Source organism: Haemaphysalis longicornis, unplaced genomic scaffold, assembly GCF_048455015.1.
Source record: "Haemaphysalis longicornis isolate Haplotype H1 unplaced genomic scaffold, Haemaphysalis longicornis Haplotype H1 scaffold_6, whole genome shotgun sequence".
NCBI classification, from domain to species: Eukaryota; Metazoa; Arthropoda; class Arachnida; order Ixodida; family Ixodidae; genus Haemaphysalis; species Haemaphysalis longicornis.
Genome location: NW_027526407.1, coordinates 137,939,245 through 137,958,493, shown reverse-complemented (window position 1 = coordinate 137,958,493; position 19,249 = coordinate 137,939,245). Strand labels below are relative to the sequence as shown.

Sequence of the window (19,249 nt, the reverse complement as noted above, 5' to 3'; positions counted from 1 at the left end):
CATTAAGGCGCTCAGAAGCAGAATAGTGCCAAATTCTCGCCATTAAAATTTATTGTGCATTCTCATTTGTTAGTAACGTAAATGTTCACTGTATTTGGGAGTTCGGTAAAGAACAAGTAAAACTGAATGGTACATATAACAGTGAAAGTGTATCCCCTATCCCCCATTTTTTTGTCGGGGAAAAATTTGTGCTTGAATGTGCAAGAATGTCGAGATAACACCTATACAATACTCGTTAAAATTAGCCTTACGGAGCCAAATTTAAGTCGGCCTAACGAATTATAGCAGCATTAGAACGAGCGCTCCACATGAAGAATATGAACGTCAGAATTATAATTCATTATATCTGGAAGGAACGCTAAATACACAGATTACAAACTGGTACGTGCGTTTTTGTATAAAGGGATCTTATAATGCCGATGCGGAACGGTTGTTGTATTACTCTCATTTATTCTGGCTCAGACATGTAATTGGCATTCTGCTAATAAAGCGCTGAAGTGAAAATACAAAAACATCAGTCACCACAATTTCCGTTGATCCTTATTGATGACATTTTTACAAAAAAAAAATTATATGCCTGTACTTAAATCGAGGAAATGACTGACTTTAATGATTGTATTTGTACTACATCAACGATTACCATTTTATCTGAACGACGCTTGCATGGGAAATCTGGCTTGGTTTTTACCTTATTTCAGATTCGTTTTGCCTCTTTCCTGTGAAAGAAGGACCCTGCAAAAATACGACTGTCAAACAGCAGTGGTACTTTGACCCGTACTCTCATCACTGCAAGAAGTCGCATCATTGTGTATTCGGAGAGAATGCTTTTCAAAGACGGGAGGAATGTGTATCCACGTGCCGAGCAGGTAACTACAAAACTGAATTTTTACGTTCTAGATGTTATCAACTTGGCTTTCGATACCGTTATTTCCTGCCCTGAAAAGTTGAGCTTTGGGCAAGTGTTAAAACAGTGCGCAAAAGGATCATTGAGTGAAATATTTGAGGATTTTAGAGGAGGGAATGGCGAACATGTACGCTCCAAGAAATGTTGCAATAATATGCTGCACAAGGCAAAGCATTACATAAAAGTATAGTTCGTTGAAAGTAAAAAAGGTTGATATGCCATTAGAAACAGTTAGAAATTTTGACTGACGATTAGGATACTCCGAATGCGAAATTAGTGCGGAGGACGAACTTCAGTCTTCTGGGTGACGCTGTGTATAGCAGCTGGGTCTGACGAAGTGATCGCCGCATCGGCAAACGCGTGGGGGCGCGCGATATACTCTGGCGTTGCCTCGGAGTACTTCGCCGCGGGGGACCGCATTTCGCCATAATTTCGCCCCGCGTTTCGCCATACTTTTATCCTTAGCCTTCCTGATTACTCTATCTTTGCTGGGCTCTTCGTGTTGTCGGTTATCTTATAGCACGTGGCCGCTGAGAAATATCTCGCGCGGTTTCGGCATACCGCCGTCCGCCTAATACTTTCGCCATACATTCTCCCGCTTTAATGCTCGTTCTGGCTCGTTTGCCTTCGGTGTCCCCATCGTTCACTCGGTTACGAGGGACGATTGCGCCGTGAAACCATAGAAGCGGGCCCTTCAGTGCTGCGCAATAGAAGAACATGGCCCTGTTATAATTGCAGTGACTATTCCCATCCTATAGACGAAAGTTCGCTATTGTCGTGCACTTGCGCATTTCCCGTGGTCCCAGTGAATGATTCTGGTGCTTCCTTGGAAGTTCCGAGTTTAGAACTGCAATGAATGGTCACTGCAGAGTTTGTAATATCAAAAAACACCGGTTTTATGGGTAGTGAAAGACTCAACAGAAAAAAAAAACGGAAGAGAAGTGTGGGGAAGCAAATATTTGAGAAGATGTTTTCGCAATGAAACATCGTAAATAACAAACAACGAAAACGTCTGCTCCGCGTTCAAAAACACCGTGAATATGATTTTAACCCCAAATGCTCGTTTCAAAGTTTTGGGCACAATTAAATGTGACTTTGTGCGTTGATAGATTAGAATTTACATTTTGAGAGATGCGGTTTTCGCAACAGAAGCCCGCGAAATACGTTGCCACAGTTAAGCAGCATAGCTTCATTAAGCAGCATAGCTTCATAGCTTCATAGCAGCATAGTTTCATTCCCGTTTATTTTTCCGTAAATACGCTTTTCAGTATAAACGCTTTCAGATGATCTCTAGTTTAAAGTAACCGCGTTGAAGTTTTAAATTCCAACAATGAGCCTGAGAAGGCTGAGATGATGTACCTTTCGAACAAAAACATCGCGAAAAATGTTCGGTTATAATTAAAACCTAGTCTAAGATAATAGATGTGAAGCAAAGGAAGTCAGCTCTTATCCACGAAAACAGTTATTGTGGTTGTATACTCGAGAGAAAGTAGATCATAGTTACCGATGTATTTAGTCTTTGGTTAGAAATGAACGGTAGCCATGTCAACCTTAGGTACGCGCGATGAGAAACGTTCATTAATAGACTTGTAACACTGGCATCTTCATTGAGGGTTAATATTGATTAACGTTGCTTCTAACATTGGCCTCGTTTTAAAGAGTATATCCACTACCGATGGTCTCCAAAGACGTCAGCAAAATATTTGATGTCCAGCTTACAGGAAAACAAAATATTGAGTGGTCATAACTTTAATTTTATTTTATAACAGGAAAGCTGCTTGGCAAATCGTCATTTTTCGTGTCTGCAGTTACAAATACCAAGAAATTGCAGAGCGTGCGCACGTGATCGCGGGCTTCGCGGTGACTGCCCGGCAGTTAAGAAAACGAAGAAAATGCCTAGACTAGTGTGCGCGTGCACGTCGCGACGGCTGCCCAGTGTCCTCTGTGCACGTTCGTCAATCCAAGCACACCCACTTATGAAGATGGGCCAAGATGGCGGCGACCGCACGGCAGTTATAAAAACCAAAAAAATGCCAAGCGCTCGTATATTCGCGATTTGCGGCGATTACCTAGCATCCCCTGAGCCCGTTTGTCAAGCCAAGTATACCCACTTAGGGAGATTTGACCTAGATTGAAAAAAAAAAAATCGAGCGTTCCCCATAATCGTGGCAAGACTAGCACGGAACGAGAATGACATGTTAGAGCGTACGCCTCTCCGAGGTGACGTCCAATGACTGTCACCTCCAAAAAAGAAAGCAAACTGACATTTATAGCAACAATGATAGATTAAAGGTCGTTGCGACAGTGAAGAAGCAAATTGGCTGAAATCGTGGACTTCCAACCTTCGTGAGCGTCGTGAAGGCTGCCTACAGCAAGCTTCTAAATAAATAAATAAATAAATAAATAAATAAATAAATAAACCTTCATTAAACTTCTGTTTCTATTGTTTTACAGTGGACGTTTGCGACGCACCACGGCCATCGGAACTGTGCCAGAGCGGTCAGAGGGCCGTGTGGTTCTACGATCCAGTGTCTATGACCTGCCGTTCCGATGTCAACTGCCACAACAGAGGGAACAACTTTCCAAGCATGCAAGAATGCTTGAAGGTGTGCGTAAGAAGTGAGTATTGATCGTATCCGTTCTCCTACTTGTTCAATTTTAAACGTTACCTCAGTGTGTGGAGACCGAGAACCGAGGGAGAAATGAAATATAAACCGTTTCTTTGCGGTGGGCGGAAATGCAGGAGTATACTTACAAAACCCACCATCAAATCGGTAGCGACTCGGTTAATATGAAGAGCTCATATGTTCTTTAATTGTTTGGTAAGGCTGATACAGTCAAACCCGGCTATAACGAACCCGGATAGAGTGAATTATGCTATATATCGAACAAAAATAATTCAGTTACGGAAATACATGGGAAACATATTCCTTATAACGAAGTTCACATCCGATATATCGAACTCTGGGCGCCTAGAATGGCCGCCGAAATGCATGATCTCGGAGCGGCGCTTGAGATGTGGATTGGCCGCGACTACGGAGCAAGATCCGCAACTGAGACATTGCATCTCGCACGGAGCGACGTGACGCCCAATACTTTCCGTAACTGTTTCCAACGCGCGGGACTCGCGACGGAACCCACCCAGTCAGCCAGTCAAGACCAAGACAGCAGCATCGGTGAACTGTGGGAAGAGCTCGCCAGCGTTCCCGATGATATCGCGAGTGAAATCCGTCCGACGCTCATAATGAACCGCTATCGGCTGTCGATGAGCTCCGCCAATCCTTCTTAGATGTTTCAGGACGCGGACTCTAACTGGTGCAAACAATGTTTCGTGTAGAGAATGCTATGCTAGTTGAAGCCGCCAAAACGAAAGTGAAAACAAAAATAACCGCTTTTTTGCAACGTAGGCATTTAAGGCGGAAAGTAGCTTTATTAGTTGCAAAAAATGAATTATTTTGGTATTGTAATGGCTACTGAACTGTGTTCGTTTCTGCATACGCGGATGGTGGATTTGGTGAGGGGGGGGGGGGGGGTCCCGCGGATTGCGAACTCGCAATAGGCTCGTTATAGGCGGGTTCGGCTATATCGAACTATTGGATATATCGAACTAATCACGGTACATATTGCAGTTCGCTATAAACGGGTTTGACTGTAGTCACCATTTCTTTCAGACAAGGTGGTATTGATGTAATAAAATATGTTATTAGGTGTAATTCTTATGGCTCAAATAAAAGAAAGCCTATGTGCTGCTTCCGCACTTTGTTCATTATTAAACGGTTTTATAATTTTAGTGACAAAATTTATTGACACATCCGTTCCCGTCCTTCACACCTTCACCAAAAAAATAGACCTTACTTTGGATCATGTCCGCATTAGTACAGAAGTACTGTTTGTTCAATTGTTATTTAGAAGCATAATTCGTGCTCCCTTAAGAGTATCTTGAAAAGCTTGTTATTTCACATGAGCTGCACAGAAAAGAAACGCGTCCATGATATCGCCACGAACCATTCATTGGGTTTGTTTGTTTATGTTTTGTTTTTACTGCCCGGCTGCGCCCGTCTGTGCTATGTCTCCCAAGTGAAGAGCGTGTTCCATTCTTTATTTTTATGCCGCACCGGTTATCTCGTTCTGACACGGGGAGCGATTCGCCCTAACGTCACTAGCCTAAAATAATCTTCTTGATCTCCAATGTTCTGGATGTAAATCGACGGTTCTACAAGCACTCGCGCCGAAAGATAAAAGCCTGCATGCAGAGCAGACCCAGCGGTACTCGATTCGCCGACACCAGTCTGCGCACGTCGCTTTGTTGACTGCTGTTTCGCCGCCTGTGTATTTGAGTTGTTAGGGGAGCACAAGTTTTTGACTGATTGTAGGGTTTAACGCGCCGACGCAACGCAGGCGATGAGGCGCGACGTAGGGGAGGGCTCCGGATTAACTTTGACCACCTGCGGATCTTTACCGTGCGGCGAAATCGGAGCACAAGTTCGCTCCAATAAACTTGTTTTTCCTTCAAGACAGCTGCGTCGTCCTTGGCTACGTGACAATATACGATACGCTTTGTAGCTACTGGTATTTGGAAATTTAAGTGAAAATGAAGTCGAATATTTTAGTTAAGATTATTCACAATTCAAATGCTGATGTTACGGCTAAGATATTAAGCTGGGGTGTATGCGAAAATTCTTCCTATCCTCTTTCTTAGTTCAATTGTTATCAGTTGCCAGTTAAAAACTAAAATTGTGACATATTTGTTTTTGTAACCAAAATAGGAATTGTTACGTAAGCCACCCGCCGCGCTGGCTCAGTGGCTAAGGCGTTGTGCTGCTGGGCACGAGGTCGCGGTTTCGATTCCCGGCCGCGGCAGCCGCTTTTCTGATGGAGGCGAAAAGCAAAAACGCCCGTGTGTACGAGATTTCTGCGCACGTTAAAGATCTTCAGGTGGTCAAAATTAATCAGGAGCCCTCCACTACGGCGCGAATCATCGCCTGCGTTGCGTAAGCGCGTTAAACCTACAATCAATCAATTGTTACTTAAGTATGCACACTTTCCACAAATCATCACCTTCAATGAGGAGAAACCCTTACATCACGTAGCTCCCTATAATGAATAACAGACTGCATTTCAATCATTCACAAAACCTATAATTCTTGCTTGTGGATGCAAAGAAAACAGCTAAAAAGTACACAATTGTAAGAAAGTACTTGCACTGTGAGCCACAATTTGCATTTCGACGTTTACATATTTTGTTAGACACAAAAGCATACCTATTTCTGCTGGTGGCGTGGATTAGGAAGATTCTTGGACTTCTAGATGAACCCAGTACTGAAATTTGAGCCCTACAGAGCTGTTCTTCACTAGGGGCAGCATTGAGTGATCCTAAACCAAGCAATGTTTTTAATTCCTGGCATCAATAAAAAATTTTGTGTGCCTGTTACGCAAAAAAAGGCAAGAAGGGCTTGCCCACGAAGTCGGTAAGACTGTGAGTCGGCGCGCCGAATTACAGGCTGAATCGGCTGTTGTTCTGCCGTAGCTACTGCTCGAGCATCCGGGGAACACGCCTGTATGTCGCTGTAAAGGAAGCTGGTAGAGCGACAAAGAACTAAAATGTTGAATCCTTCGAAAAATAAACATTTTCATTGTGTACGTGGAGAGGCTGTAACAGATTCTTTTAATGCGTACTTGTTTCTAAGTACGTCAAACATTCAATATAAAATTGCAAAACGTTGGAAGCTCTCCAAAACCCACGGCACTAAAGTTTTGCTTTTCCTGCACTAGGAGTGGTGGCACCGCTTACAATCAGCCCGGTGTGCTTGACGCCTCCTCCGATCCACGGATGTGCCCCTGTCACCGAAAGGTGGGTCTACAACGTGCACCTCAAAAGGTGCGAGAGAAGATTCGCCTGTGCAGTCGCTGGGAACAGCTTCAAGACGAGAAACGACTGCGAACACAGCTGTCCGACGGGTGAGCAGATGTAGGGTGTCGGGAATAATGTTTGTTCAACTCTCTGGGCGATGTCTGGCAAAGTGTGGGCATGTCCACACTAGGTGTTGAAGATCTGGTTTGGCATCAGTGTTGCAGTAGGGACATCGTGGGCGCGTGTTGGGGAATTTCGTCATTTTCTGGGTAATGTGAGCACTGTAGGCAGCATCCATCTGCGTATAGCTTGTTGATGAATACTTCCTCGGGCTGCTGCAGGAGGCAATGTTGGCAAGATACCCAGCGAATGTAACCTGTTGGTAAAGTTACGTCTCTTTAGTCGGAAAGTTATTTTGATGCAACAGTTCAAAAGATGAATCTGAATGAATATGAATTGAGTATCGGCAAGGAGAAAATAGGAAGGAAGACGTCCACGCAGATATTTTCAGTTAAAAAGTGTTGACAAAAGTCCTCACGCGGAAGAAATGTGCGTTTGTGAACTGCGCAAAAAGATATAACGGTGCGAAAGCACCGGCTGGGACGAGTTTGATGAGGACCTAGTTCGCGCAAAGGCACAGCACTGGTTAATGCTTCGATATAGGTTCTTCTTTTACAAGTTAAACACACCTGCCGTTATAGTTTTCTGTGAGAGGAGGTAAAGTTTCGATGATCCTGTGATTTTAACGGTTTATACTCAATTTAAGAGTGCTATAAGCTGGCAGGGGACAAACAGAAAAAATACAACGAACAAAACGAGTGAACGGAAAAACTATCGCAAATGAACTTTATACGTTACCAACGCCTCACTCATTTGGCACTTCTATCTTTTTACTGTACATTGTCAGTTACAAGCGCGCTTCCTTTGAGTATGAACAACGGTCTGAATAGTGTTGCATCATGGCGGCCATGGGAGCAGTCATAGTTGATTTCACCCAACTGGCCAAACCGATTCCGCTCACTGACTAGCAAGAATCGCCGTTTATAATTGATAGTGATTCTGGCTATTATGTGAGGGGAAGCCTTTTAGCCGATTGGGTAAAAATCAATTGATTGATTGATTGTGGGGTTTAACGCGTCAACGCAACGCAGGCGATGAGGCGCGCCGTAGTGGAGGGCTCCGGATTAATTTTGACCACCTGGGGATCTTTATCGTGCGCCGAAATCTCGTACACACGGGCGTTTTTGCTTTTCGCCTCCATCAGAAAAGCGGCCGCCGCGGCCGGGAATCGAACCCGCGACCTCGTGCTCAGCAGCGCAACGCCTTAGCCACTGAGCCACCGCGGCGGGTTGGGTAAAAATCAAGACAAACTGCTTCCATGCAGTACGGTAATCTTCTCTGGTGTCCTTCCACATCTGCAAGTGATCAGCCTGTCTTGATTTTCCCCAACCGGCCAAAGCGCTTCCGCTCACTGATGAACCTCAGTCATTAACAATAATTACAGTGACTCTGGATAATCAGCTAGAAAGGTAGTCTAAATAGTGTTGCATCATGACGGCCGTGGTAGCAGTCGTAGTTGATTTTGCCCAACCGGCTAAATCGGTTCCGCACACTGACTAGCCGGAGTCACTGCTAAGTATTGATAGTGACTGTGACCAGCCAATTAACGTGAGAGTTTGGGCGAGTTGGTAATCCATCGAATTAATTCTAACAGCGCGAACCATTAGACGAAGCTCGAAGGAGTGTGGCTACGCGGGCAAGCGCTTACTTCCAACTGATGACTTCTTTAGGAAAACACACGTATATATAAGTATTCACACATTATTCGGGTTCCGCAAAAAAACATGGGAACCGGACATGCACTGCGTATTACAAATACAACCATAGTATCTATACAAAAACAGCAAACAAAAAGGCGTGATTAGCGCATGGAGAGCAACTCCGTGGAGAACAGATAACCCGCTTCTTTCTCTGAAAGACTAAGAGACGGCATACTAACGCATGCGTCGCAAAGACCTGCCATTTCGGCGGCTTCTGCTGTCTGTCTTTTTAATTTATTGTTGTTCCTAAAATGATGTACAGTCATTTTACAGAGGGGCGCAGTCCTTACGCAGGACACAATCCTACGTAGGACACACTCCTTGAAATGGGCACTCAGGTGTGCAGTGTGAGCACTGTGAACATTCCTAAGGTGTTCACGAAGGCGAACGTTAGGCACCTTGAAGTGTGGACGACGTACTTTTTTTTAGCAGGAGAATGGAATGACGTAGACGACGTTTTGAACTGAAGGTGCAAACTTAGTTTTATTTTTTATCTGGCGGCCTTGCTTGTTTGAGTTGGCAGGACATGTTTCCTTGCAAAGTTTTGACAGTTTTTGGGGCACTGGAAAAACTTTGTTAACTTGGAAACTCGCCCCTATGCGCTTGTCCGTGTTGCCACTCGCTTTCTTCTTTCGTCTAATTGTTCGCGCTGTTAGCATTAATTCTGGATGAACAGTGAGTAGAAGCGGTTGATTCCAACCAGCCCAACATGAAGCCTTCCTAAACGCAAAGGTTGATGCTTCGAAATGTACATGCATACCTAAATTGTCTTCGCAGTAGTAATTTTACTTCGTTTCCCTCGTTTTTCAGAGGCCTTCTGTTACTTGCCGAGACCTCACGAGGATCCATCATGTGTCCATCATGGCCCGCTAAAGCACACGTGGTTCTACGATCGGTTTACACGTGAATGCAGGATCGGCGTCACATGCGCTCATGCAAGTGGCAACACGTTTCCAACTAGAGAGCTCTGCAGTGACATTTGCAGAAGCAGTGAGTAGTGCTCATTTTCTCACGTGTTCATTTAATCATCACGATTACTATCCTAATGGGTTAATGGAAGGAATCATGCCAGCTAGACATACAATTATTCTTCTTTCTGCCAGCGCTTCAATTCTCTGCAGAAAGAGAAGCAAAGGTAAAGTGACAATATGGTTTCACTGGAGTGTAGTTAGGTTTGCCCGAAACAAAGCTCGGCAGCTTGTAATTTGGGATTGAGCGTGCTTCGTGGTTGATTTGCTTAATTAATTGTGGGAGGAATGGAAATGCATTCCAGAAGACGAACACCGGACTCTCCCTTCGGCTCAAATAAAAGCACCTATGTTGATAACAGAATGAAATTCCAGCTCATTTACCACTTCCCTTTGAACTGTGTATTTTTTGAAATTTAGAAGAAACGTAGAAATACGGTACAGCTGTTATAGCAGCTAATTGTCATTATATTCGTGGCGGTATAGCTACAATAAAACAGGAGTAACATTCGTTTACCTTATCTATACTCCCTGCGCAAATAGCCGTGTATTGACTGTATACTTTAACAACTTTTTTGCAAAGTAATTGTTGGAACCAAATAAAGCACGGCATGATGATGGAGTGTCTCAACGGCAAATTTCTGTATAGTCCCGTAAAGATGACTAAAAAATAATGGATACAGAGAATCACGCGAGAAAGGGGAAACAACATTTTGTTCGTGTCGACGCGAAGGGTACACCTAGAGTTGTCGATTTTCGGTAAGATAGCTTTGTACAGATTCCACGAAAGAAAATAAACGAGAAGCTCAAGGTGCTTCTCATTTAGGAGGCACGTCGTTTTTGATCACCGAGATGCATTTAAGGCGAATAGGAACGTTTGATTGCGCTTGAATATCGAACGCGAACGCAATCTTGCTCGGCTTTTTCGTAAAAAAATCGCACCAGTGCATGGAGTCAAACTGTGCACTTCGAACCGAAAAGTGCTATACCTGTGCTGGCTAGCCAAAACGCTGTTTCTCTCAGTAGCCTGCATTAAGAGATATTACGTAAATTTCAGCACGTTTAAAGAGGGTTGCCAAGGGGCCTGTATGATAATTACCGTTTGTGCAAAACTTAGTAACATATAGCGTATTGCAACAGAAAAAATCACATCGGAACACCAGTTGTTTTCCAAATAGAAAAAAAGTATCCTTATTTATGTGATGCAATTAATTTGCTTCTAATTAAAGTAACGCATGCCTAACGACTAGAATAGAAGTCCCTACTGGAGACGTTTTCCCATGCTGTGTACTGCGCGTGAAAAGATGATGACGCTGATGAATTTTCTTGAAACGGTTTAAATATTGTTCTTTCTTCCAAACATTACTGCTTTAACGCGGTTAATAAAAACCATGCATTTTCTTTACCCTATTTTTCTAGGGGACGTTTGCACACAGCCTCCGCTCTTGTCTTCTTCTTGCGGTGAGAAACACCGCACTGTTTGGCACTACAGTCGTAAGTCGAGGAAATGCGTAAAGGCAACAAACTGCCACACGAGAGGAAACAACTTCCCTTCATCGCACGAATGTCACAAAACCTGCGACCGGCGTAAGTAACCAACTGCATGAACTAAACTTCTGTCTTCAATACGCTAACCTATTATTGAAAAAATGCCTTTTGAAACGTAAGCGATGAACGCACAGAAAGGGAAAGCAATTCCGGTTTTAATTTCTTACAAATTTTCTCCCCTCTTCAGATGAGGGGGCTGTAGAAGTTTTCGGTAATTGTATATTAGTTGACGTGCAAAACGATTTTGTGGAACTGCGAAAGCTGCAAATTTTAGCAACGCATTCTTTGTGGTAACCTTGGCCATAAATTATGTTGCCTTGCATCAAACGCAGAGGCGTCGCTGAAGTGAACCAGACTGTATGGGTAACATTTTTTGCTGAGCGCCAATGTATTTCAGGTTGAATTAATTGAATTTCAATTATGACCGGGGGGTTCTGACAGAGGAAGTTTGAGGTCACATTACAGGGTTTATTTACTCTTTCTACGCGTAAAATAAAAAAGAATAAAACAAGCAAAGATTTTCGAATATTGACAGTGAGTATGCTTGAGTAGGCTTGAGTATGCTTGAGAGCACGTGATAAGCGGATTCCGATCCTATGCTTCCTGTTTTATTTTGAAACGACTTAGCGTTACGGTCGTTGGAAGTTCGACGAAGAATTGCAATCATCCGGAATAGGTACACAGGCATTCTGTCAGATTTGAGAAACATTGCCGTGCACCTTGGTTTTGGAATCACGGGATAATGGTACTTTTGGTAGCGTTTGTTACCAAAGTAGTTAAGAACCTAAATAAAAGCTATTGTTCCGCAATTAGTTTGTGCATGGACTACTGTAATAGAAGAGCACATAGGGTGTGATATGAGAAGCGTTTTTTTTGGTCCCAGTCTGCCTGCGCATATTTCTAAGAAAATGAAATCTTTGAGTCTGAATCTTTCAGCTCGATGATGCTGCAGCCATGCTTTCTGCCTAGTCTAAAGTGAGAAAAGGAATTTACAGGCACATTTGTTCAACAGAAACCGTCTTCCTTTAAACCATAATATTCTATAACTTTAATGTTTAATGTTAATAGTATTCTATAACTTTAATTGGAGGCCTTAGATTTAAGCATTGCTGGAAACGTGTTTGAGAAACTTCGTGAAGCTTGAAAAGGGCTTTTGTCACCCCAATAACGCATGCTTTAAAACGCAAAGACTGCTTCGCGAGAGAAAGAGAAAGACCCTTATTGGTACTGGCGAGATTAACCTTGGAAAGGCGCCTAAGTCAGCACTATAAAAAAAAAAGAATTTGATGAACCCAATTATGATGGATGAAAATAACGAAGGTACGCGTGTTTGCGTGAGACACTGATTTGTAGTTCGCATTAAAGTCCATACAACGTTTATCCAAATGGTTGTTTAAAAACTCTGCTATCGGTTGGTTAAAATGTCCGAAGGAGAGTGAGATTGGCGTGAAATTATTGATTTGCACTAATTTGAGAGCGTTGTCTCCTGTATTTTTTTCTAGTTATTCAGCTTTTAAAAATTAGCTTGGGGCTTCTAAATCACAATATGTTGAAGTACTTCTTGAGAGCAGAACATGACACCCAATTTCCAGGACGGAATAAGGAGGACTGCCTTCACTGGCCGAACCGAGGTCCCTGCTACGCCCTTTCTTTCAAGTGGTACTATGACCATTATCACAAGGACTGCTTCCAGTTTCTGTACGGTGGTTGCAATGGTGGACCAAATTTGTTCGATTCTAAGGAAGAGTGCAGAGAAGTGTGCATTCGTGAGTATGCTTAAATTATGCTTCACATTAGGTGCGTAGCTGAGAGCCACCAAAATGTAATGCCATTCTTGTTTTGAAGCACAGTAAACTCTTCTTATTAAGAACTTTTCTATGGACACTTTTGTCGTTATAATAAATGCTTCATTACAACATAAATTATTCGTTGTAATTTGCAACTGGGGCTAAGAAACACTTTTATAAAAGCTATATTCTGAATAAAGTAATTCGGTTTGTTGTATGGGGTTTGATTACCTGCGACTCGCCGGAACTGTGCTGAGTGTAGCGCAATAAGTATTGCTTTTCAGGTAGAAATCAAGTTTGTAGAAATACGATAAAATATTGGGCGAGGACGGGGTGTTTTGCACTCGTTTCCCCACAACAAACCAGCGGAAAGTCAAGGCATTATACTTAAGTAGGGTTGTCGACACGTTGAAGCTAAGTTTTTTGTATGTTATATGATAGGATACTGTATTCATGAAACACGCACGTTGATTTGAGGAAAAAACTCGGCCTACTTTAACCTGAAAATTATTTAGTTTGTTTGGTACTTTATGTTTTGATGGTTTCTGCCAAACAAGGCCTATGCAGTTGAATAGTGAGGATAATCGGAGATGATAATAACTAGTCGAACGTTATTGCGTTTGGTTCAGTGGTCCGAGGGCGATGTAAATGTGTGTATCACCGATGATTTTGTTTTTGCCGCTTTTAAAATGCTGCACTGGAAGGCAGCGCCCGGATTTTGGTGTATTCTTGAAATTTCTTGTGTGCTGTAGTAGCATAAATGGCGGAATAACTAGTGTAATATAATAGAGAACGGTAATACTGCGATCAAGAACGTATGCTAAATGAGGCAGAGACTGAATTATGATTTATTTTGTTGGAGAATACAAATACTAAAAAGATTACAATTATAAATTTTACCAAGTGCTTTTTCGCTGTAATTTTCGAACAAAGCAATCGTATGTTTTTTATTTCTGATGCCTCATTTTTCTCGTTGAGTTTGAGTACACTAGGTTGTATAGCGATCCCTAATTTGAAATTGAAAATATGAATTGCAAAAGCCAACTACATTAAGTTTCAAAAAGTAGAGTTCAAAAGCCTTTCACAAGTAGACAGATGCAACGGTTTGTTTTGATATTTTTTGCATGGAACAAACCAGTAAATACCTTTCGCGGTGGTCATCGCTTCTTTAAACACAAACCTGTTTTTGGGCGTTATTGCTAGGACGTATAAATAATAATTGTACGCACTAATAAAACCTCTCGTTTAGCGTTGCGTTTAGAGCAATCTTGCAATAAAATGCCCGAAAATAGGGGCAAAATTTCCCTACCACGCAGAATTTAAATAAACTACTGTGAACTCTTTTTTTGGTGTGTACAGTTTGAAAGATTTAATCATTTGTTTTGTAAAAAGAAGTAAAAAAATATTATACGGCCAGAAGTAAGTCGTAATTTGGAAACACTGGCAGCAATTGTCAGTCAAACCACCCATGTGCTAGTGGTCCTAATAGCAAACGTTGGATCATAACCACATTGGCCTAGTTGAATTCATTGGTAAAAAAATCAGAGACACACTTAAGACTGCCTCCACTGCGCAAATCCAGGCATTATATTTTATTTCGAGCCGCACGATCCTTATCATCTGCAGATATACCCGGCGTGAATATGTGCGTTTCTCGTGTTATAAAATCTGCGTCAGAAGAAAGAATTCTGGCATGTATTCTTCGCGTCGCAATGGTTTTGGTAGTATTGGATTATGGTGGCTTTGGCCTAAGCGAGCAATTGCCCCTGTTATCGCCATGCAGCATTTTTAATACCTTATGATCGTCCTTTTTTGTTTTACATCTCTACCTTACCACATTTTGTAACAATCGCCGAGGTAGACGCATCGGATGTCAGCGCGGTACAGAAAGACGCGGCAGTAGAAACGTGTCGCGTGGTGCGATGGTGTGTTGCCCATACCTCCGCCATGGTCATTTTATAGTGCCCCGTTTTTTTCGCTCCATAACTATGGTCAGAGGCTTGGCCAATCGCCTTGTTAGGCCTACTTATGGGCTATCAGTGGAAGATTTCCGTGCTTCTTCAATACTTTGTGCGCAACTGAGTCCTGCAGGGTTCACTACACGTCTCGAGCACGTATTTTTAAGTCGCGGGACCCAACCTAGGCTCATTTTTACTTAGGTTCATTTACTAGGCTCATTTTTACTCTATATCAGCCGTTGTAAGGAGGATGCGTCATTTGCCCGCACTTGGTAGACCGTAAGGTCGAATATCAGACCACGAATGTCACCCAACTTCTCTTTATTTACTTTTAAGTTTTTATGTCTTCGGTAATTTTTGAACCGTGGCGGCGTGCCTCGCCGACGGCAGATTTTGCGTAGTGGGGCGTTTATTATTTTAGCATTGTAATGCTGTAGCGGACGTTTGAGGGCCCACTCAAGTGGTGAGCCGAACAGTGTGGTTGTGAAATAAGAGCTATTCAATGACGCTCGAAATATATTGTTTTTGGCAGTATTTCAAGCACGTTGCAAAGGTAGCTGTTAGGGCAACCTATAATGAGAGTGTTTTGTAGCCGTATGCCAAGAGTTGTTACTGGAATGCACGTCATCGTACTCTACGGCTTGAATTACGAGAGGCCGTTATCATTCTATAGCTGAGCTGACTGTAGAGGCGCACAAGGTTTCCGCCATCGGCTACAGTTACTCTAAAAGCGTCATGCTGACGCGAAGAACATATTCGATCAGTTTGGTTCCTTCTGAAGTGTTTAGTTTCTGTTGCAGCTTTCAGCGCACATAATTGTATTCCTGAGGATTGCGGTTAATAAAATTCGGTAAATAATAGTATTTTGGTTCATTTTATTACACGCTGAATTTTAAAATACGTCGTATTTCTTGACATGCAAGTGGATGTAACCTAACTTTTGCCAGAATATTTCAGTTCCGTTGCTTTAAGCGCATTGCTTCATTTATGCCTTACTTTCTTCAGTTCCCCTTCAGTTTCTGGCTAGTTTAGTTCTCTTCATAATACTGAAGTATTTTGCGATGGAAGATTTTCTTACCCTGAACCATTTATCGTAAATCTCCTCTTGGGAATAGTTGTCGTAAGATGCACGTAAAATATTCGTGTTGTCGTTAATGCCCAATTTTTAAGTATGGTGGTGAGGTTTTCTCTCAACGTAATAGCCTAGCTGGAGCTAAACAATATTTTCTTGCTCATACTGAGGAACATTTCACGGCTAAATTTGGCAACGTGTTTTTTCCAAGTATACGTTGGAGCAAATTCACGATGTGCAGTTACCAACTGGCGCTCAGGCACTAAAAGAAAGAAAGTAAAAGAAACAAGATTCTTTCTGGAAAAATCAGTCTTTTGGAAAATTCACAAATATCAGTCGTAATTGTCAAATCTGCCCGCCGGTTGAAGTGATTAACCAGTATTTAGCACAGTACTCAGGCAGTTAAGTATTTATTGTATTTAAATATATTTATGCGAGAAAACACAATACAAAATATAGGGTGTTTCAGCGAACACTTTCAAAAATTCTTAAAAATAGGCTCTTCGAGAAAAAAAGAAACCCTCTTCAGAAGGAGATTGCTGGCTGCGGCGGACGCCAGATAGTATCAAGGATGTGCACATTAGTTAGGTGGGTAATTAAACTCTACTAATGAACTTCTTAATTACCGAAGTTTGGTGGTTATTGTAAATGGTGATTTTGTAGCCCCGGAGAAGGCAATTTCATATTAGTTTTTAAAACAACGAAAAAGTCGGTGTTTAAATCCCTGTAGCGCGAGGAAACCTGCCGATGTTTTTCACTCAAAAACGAAACTCGGCGCTCGAAGAGCGCTGGAAGTCTTGAGCGAACGCAACGTCGGCTGGTGGCGTGTTTCAATGAATGTGGCGGCCAATTCCAAATGTAAGTTCAATTTTCCCTAGCTAGGAAGCCTCAGCATGCAGCCACAACCGCGAAAGCCCTCCTCGCCCAGCAAACAAACCTTTCCATTGTCTGATGCGCTTTCTAACACGCAGCCATTATAAACGAACAGCAGATAAACCTCACGAAAAAAAATGAACGGATGGTGACGTTTCACATCTTGCACGTCTGGTAGCCACGTCAGATGTGGCCGAGACAATCATAAAAAAGAAAAGAGAAACTATCACAACGCGCACTAGGGATGTTGAAACGGGCGACCATGTTGTGGGCAATGGCTAGCCTCTTTCTTGCGCCTACCAACGAAAGAAAAGATAACGCTAGCCGTGGTGTAAGGTGATCGTTGATCATTGAAAAAATACAGGAGGCGATGGCGTTGATATCAGCGGATTCCCTAGCGTGGGGAATCACCAGAGCCTTCTTGAATTGGGCGGCACAGTCACTGCAACACGTCATCAGCGGATGTTGCGTTTGCACTAGACTTCTGGCGCACCATGTGCGCTGCGTTTCGGTTTCATGGGGGAAAAATATTTGATTTTCGCGGGCTGCAGGGCTCTACAGAGTGTATTTTCCTTTGCTTTAAAAACTGATCGGTTATCGTTGTCTCCGGGGCTACAAACTCGCCATTGGCAATAACCACCAAACTTCGCTAATTAAAAAGTTCGTTAGACAGTTTTAGTTTATTAACTACTTAATTCGCATGTTTCTCATAACTGCTGACGTCCGCCGAACGTGAGAATTCTTATTTTTCTTGAAAAGCCTACCTTCAGGAATTTTTGAAAGTGTTCCCTAAAACACCCTGTATAAAACAGGGAGTGTCAACAGTGGGTTGAATGCGTTGTGTGTAATGCGAATATAATGCAAGATTTTTGTATTCTATAGCAGACCGCATCGAGAAGTTTGAACCTTGACCTCCTGGATAAAGTTCGTGCGGTAAGGTGGTCGACTTCATTGTGCTGCAGCCAGCCTGCTGACCAAAAAAAACTAACAAACCGCAACAAAACTTGGCTGCACAACTTAGCAGAGCTAACCAACCATTTCTGTGCCTCCTGCTTCCGCCTAAGTATGCTTCGATGAAAAAAAAAATACCAACCGGCTGCAATATTGCGTAGCTACTTACTCTTCAAGAGGTGATTCGAAGTGAGCTTTGTAGAGGGTATATATTCTGCTAAACATATGAGGCTAGGATACGCTTGGAAACTGCCAGCGGTGTGTCGCAATGCACTTTTTTTTATTCACATATATCATTTTCCTTTTCTTACAGGACCCTCTCTAAATATTCCTGGCTGCTAGGTCATCTGCCAAGCGATTCCCGCATCACAATAATAAAATTGCAACTTTACCTGGTTTACAAGACTGCCTGTTTGTGTATAACACCGTGACAACTACAAATAATATGTCGACAGCTTTTTCTTATAGGCTATATCAAGGTGCCAAGAAAAACACAATGCTTTCATGTGATAATGAGTAAAACCAGTAGAATTTTCAGTACTGTAGGGAGAGAAATATGTTAGTGACATCAGTTAATATTTTATCTGAACAAGATCATCTGCTGATTTGTGACAAAATATTTGGATTCTGTAACCATAGGCATATACAAGTTCAGACTGGCTCAATGGCATAAAAATTGCTATATATCTAACTGACTCATGAAAACATGCAAAAAATTTGTTCTTTCGTTTTGATAAGTTTCCGGAATCACTACTCAGTGACCAAACTCTCACTTTTCATTGGGTATATGTAATTCCTTTAGAGCATAGACACACAAGCACCTCTTTAGGGATGTCAGTGACTATTTTCGCAAGTGCTCTTGTAAAGACTGAGTTTGGGAGGGTAAGCTAGACGCGTCGCCATTTCAGTTTCACTGTGCACTTACCAGAGGAATCATAGCCCACTGGCTTATTTCCTTTATTTGAGTGCAGGCAAATTTTTCGTAGCAACCAAATAGAAGTGATACTTCTCACATTGAGGTCATTTTTGAATATGCAACAGGAATGCAACCCTTTATGTAACACGTTGAGCTCTCATAAACACAGACGATACTAGAGTGCAGTCGTATAAACTTTAATTTTTGTTTTGTTTAGGTTAACAAGACCTACGTGATAAATTTTGCAATTATTCTTCTTGCATGTTGAGAAACGGCTTTTTCTTGTCTTGGAAGTAAAGTTAAAAATTGCCGTCACTGAATAAGCAAAGTGATTGGTCCCCACACTTGTACTGCTGCGCACGTGCCCATGAATAAATATTTGCAGCTTTTTACACGAGCGCGATGCTTCTTTAAAATGATTTGTTGTTACCCCGTAATGGCTGCAAACACTCATATGACCTAATGTTAGACCGCGTAATAAGACAAGGTAGTTTCCATTCAATTCAACCGCCTTTATTTGAGCCATCGCCGTTGTCATCCCATCGGAAAGGTAAGTACAGCGAAAACACAAGGGTGAGGACATTGGTTGAATTGAGGGAAA

General features: G+C 42.3%; 1 protein-coding gene across 2 annotated transcripts in view; it reads left to right on the top strand.

Annotated features, from left to right (window-relative positions):
- LOC144141151 (papilin-like) overlaps positions 1–18,135 on the top strand; it is a 44,007-nt gene extending 25,872 nt beyond the window's left edge. Inside the window, exons 3-10 of one of the 2 annotated variants that reach the window (XM_077672697.1) lie at positions 699–866; positions 3,359–3,523; positions 6,677–6,862; positions 9,386–9,565; positions 10,963–11,130; positions 12,684–12,857; positions 17,664–17,714; positions 18,046–18,135. In XM_077672697.1, the coding sequence (XP_077528823.1) occupies positions 699–866; positions 3,359–3,523; positions 6,677–6,862; positions 9,386–9,565; positions 10,963–11,130; positions 12,684–12,857; positions 17,664–17,692 (1,070 nt within the window). In that variant the 3' untranslated portion in view covers positions 17,693–17,714; positions 18,046–18,135. The remainder of the gene's footprint in view (positions 1–698; positions 867–3,358; positions 3,524–6,676; positions 6,863–9,385; positions 9,566–10,962; positions 11,131–12,683; positions 12,858–17,663; positions 17,715–18,045) is intronic. The other variant, XM_077672696.1, reaches the window with a different exon arrangement.
- The last annotated feature ends 1,114 nt before the right edge of the window (positions 18,136–19,249 follow it).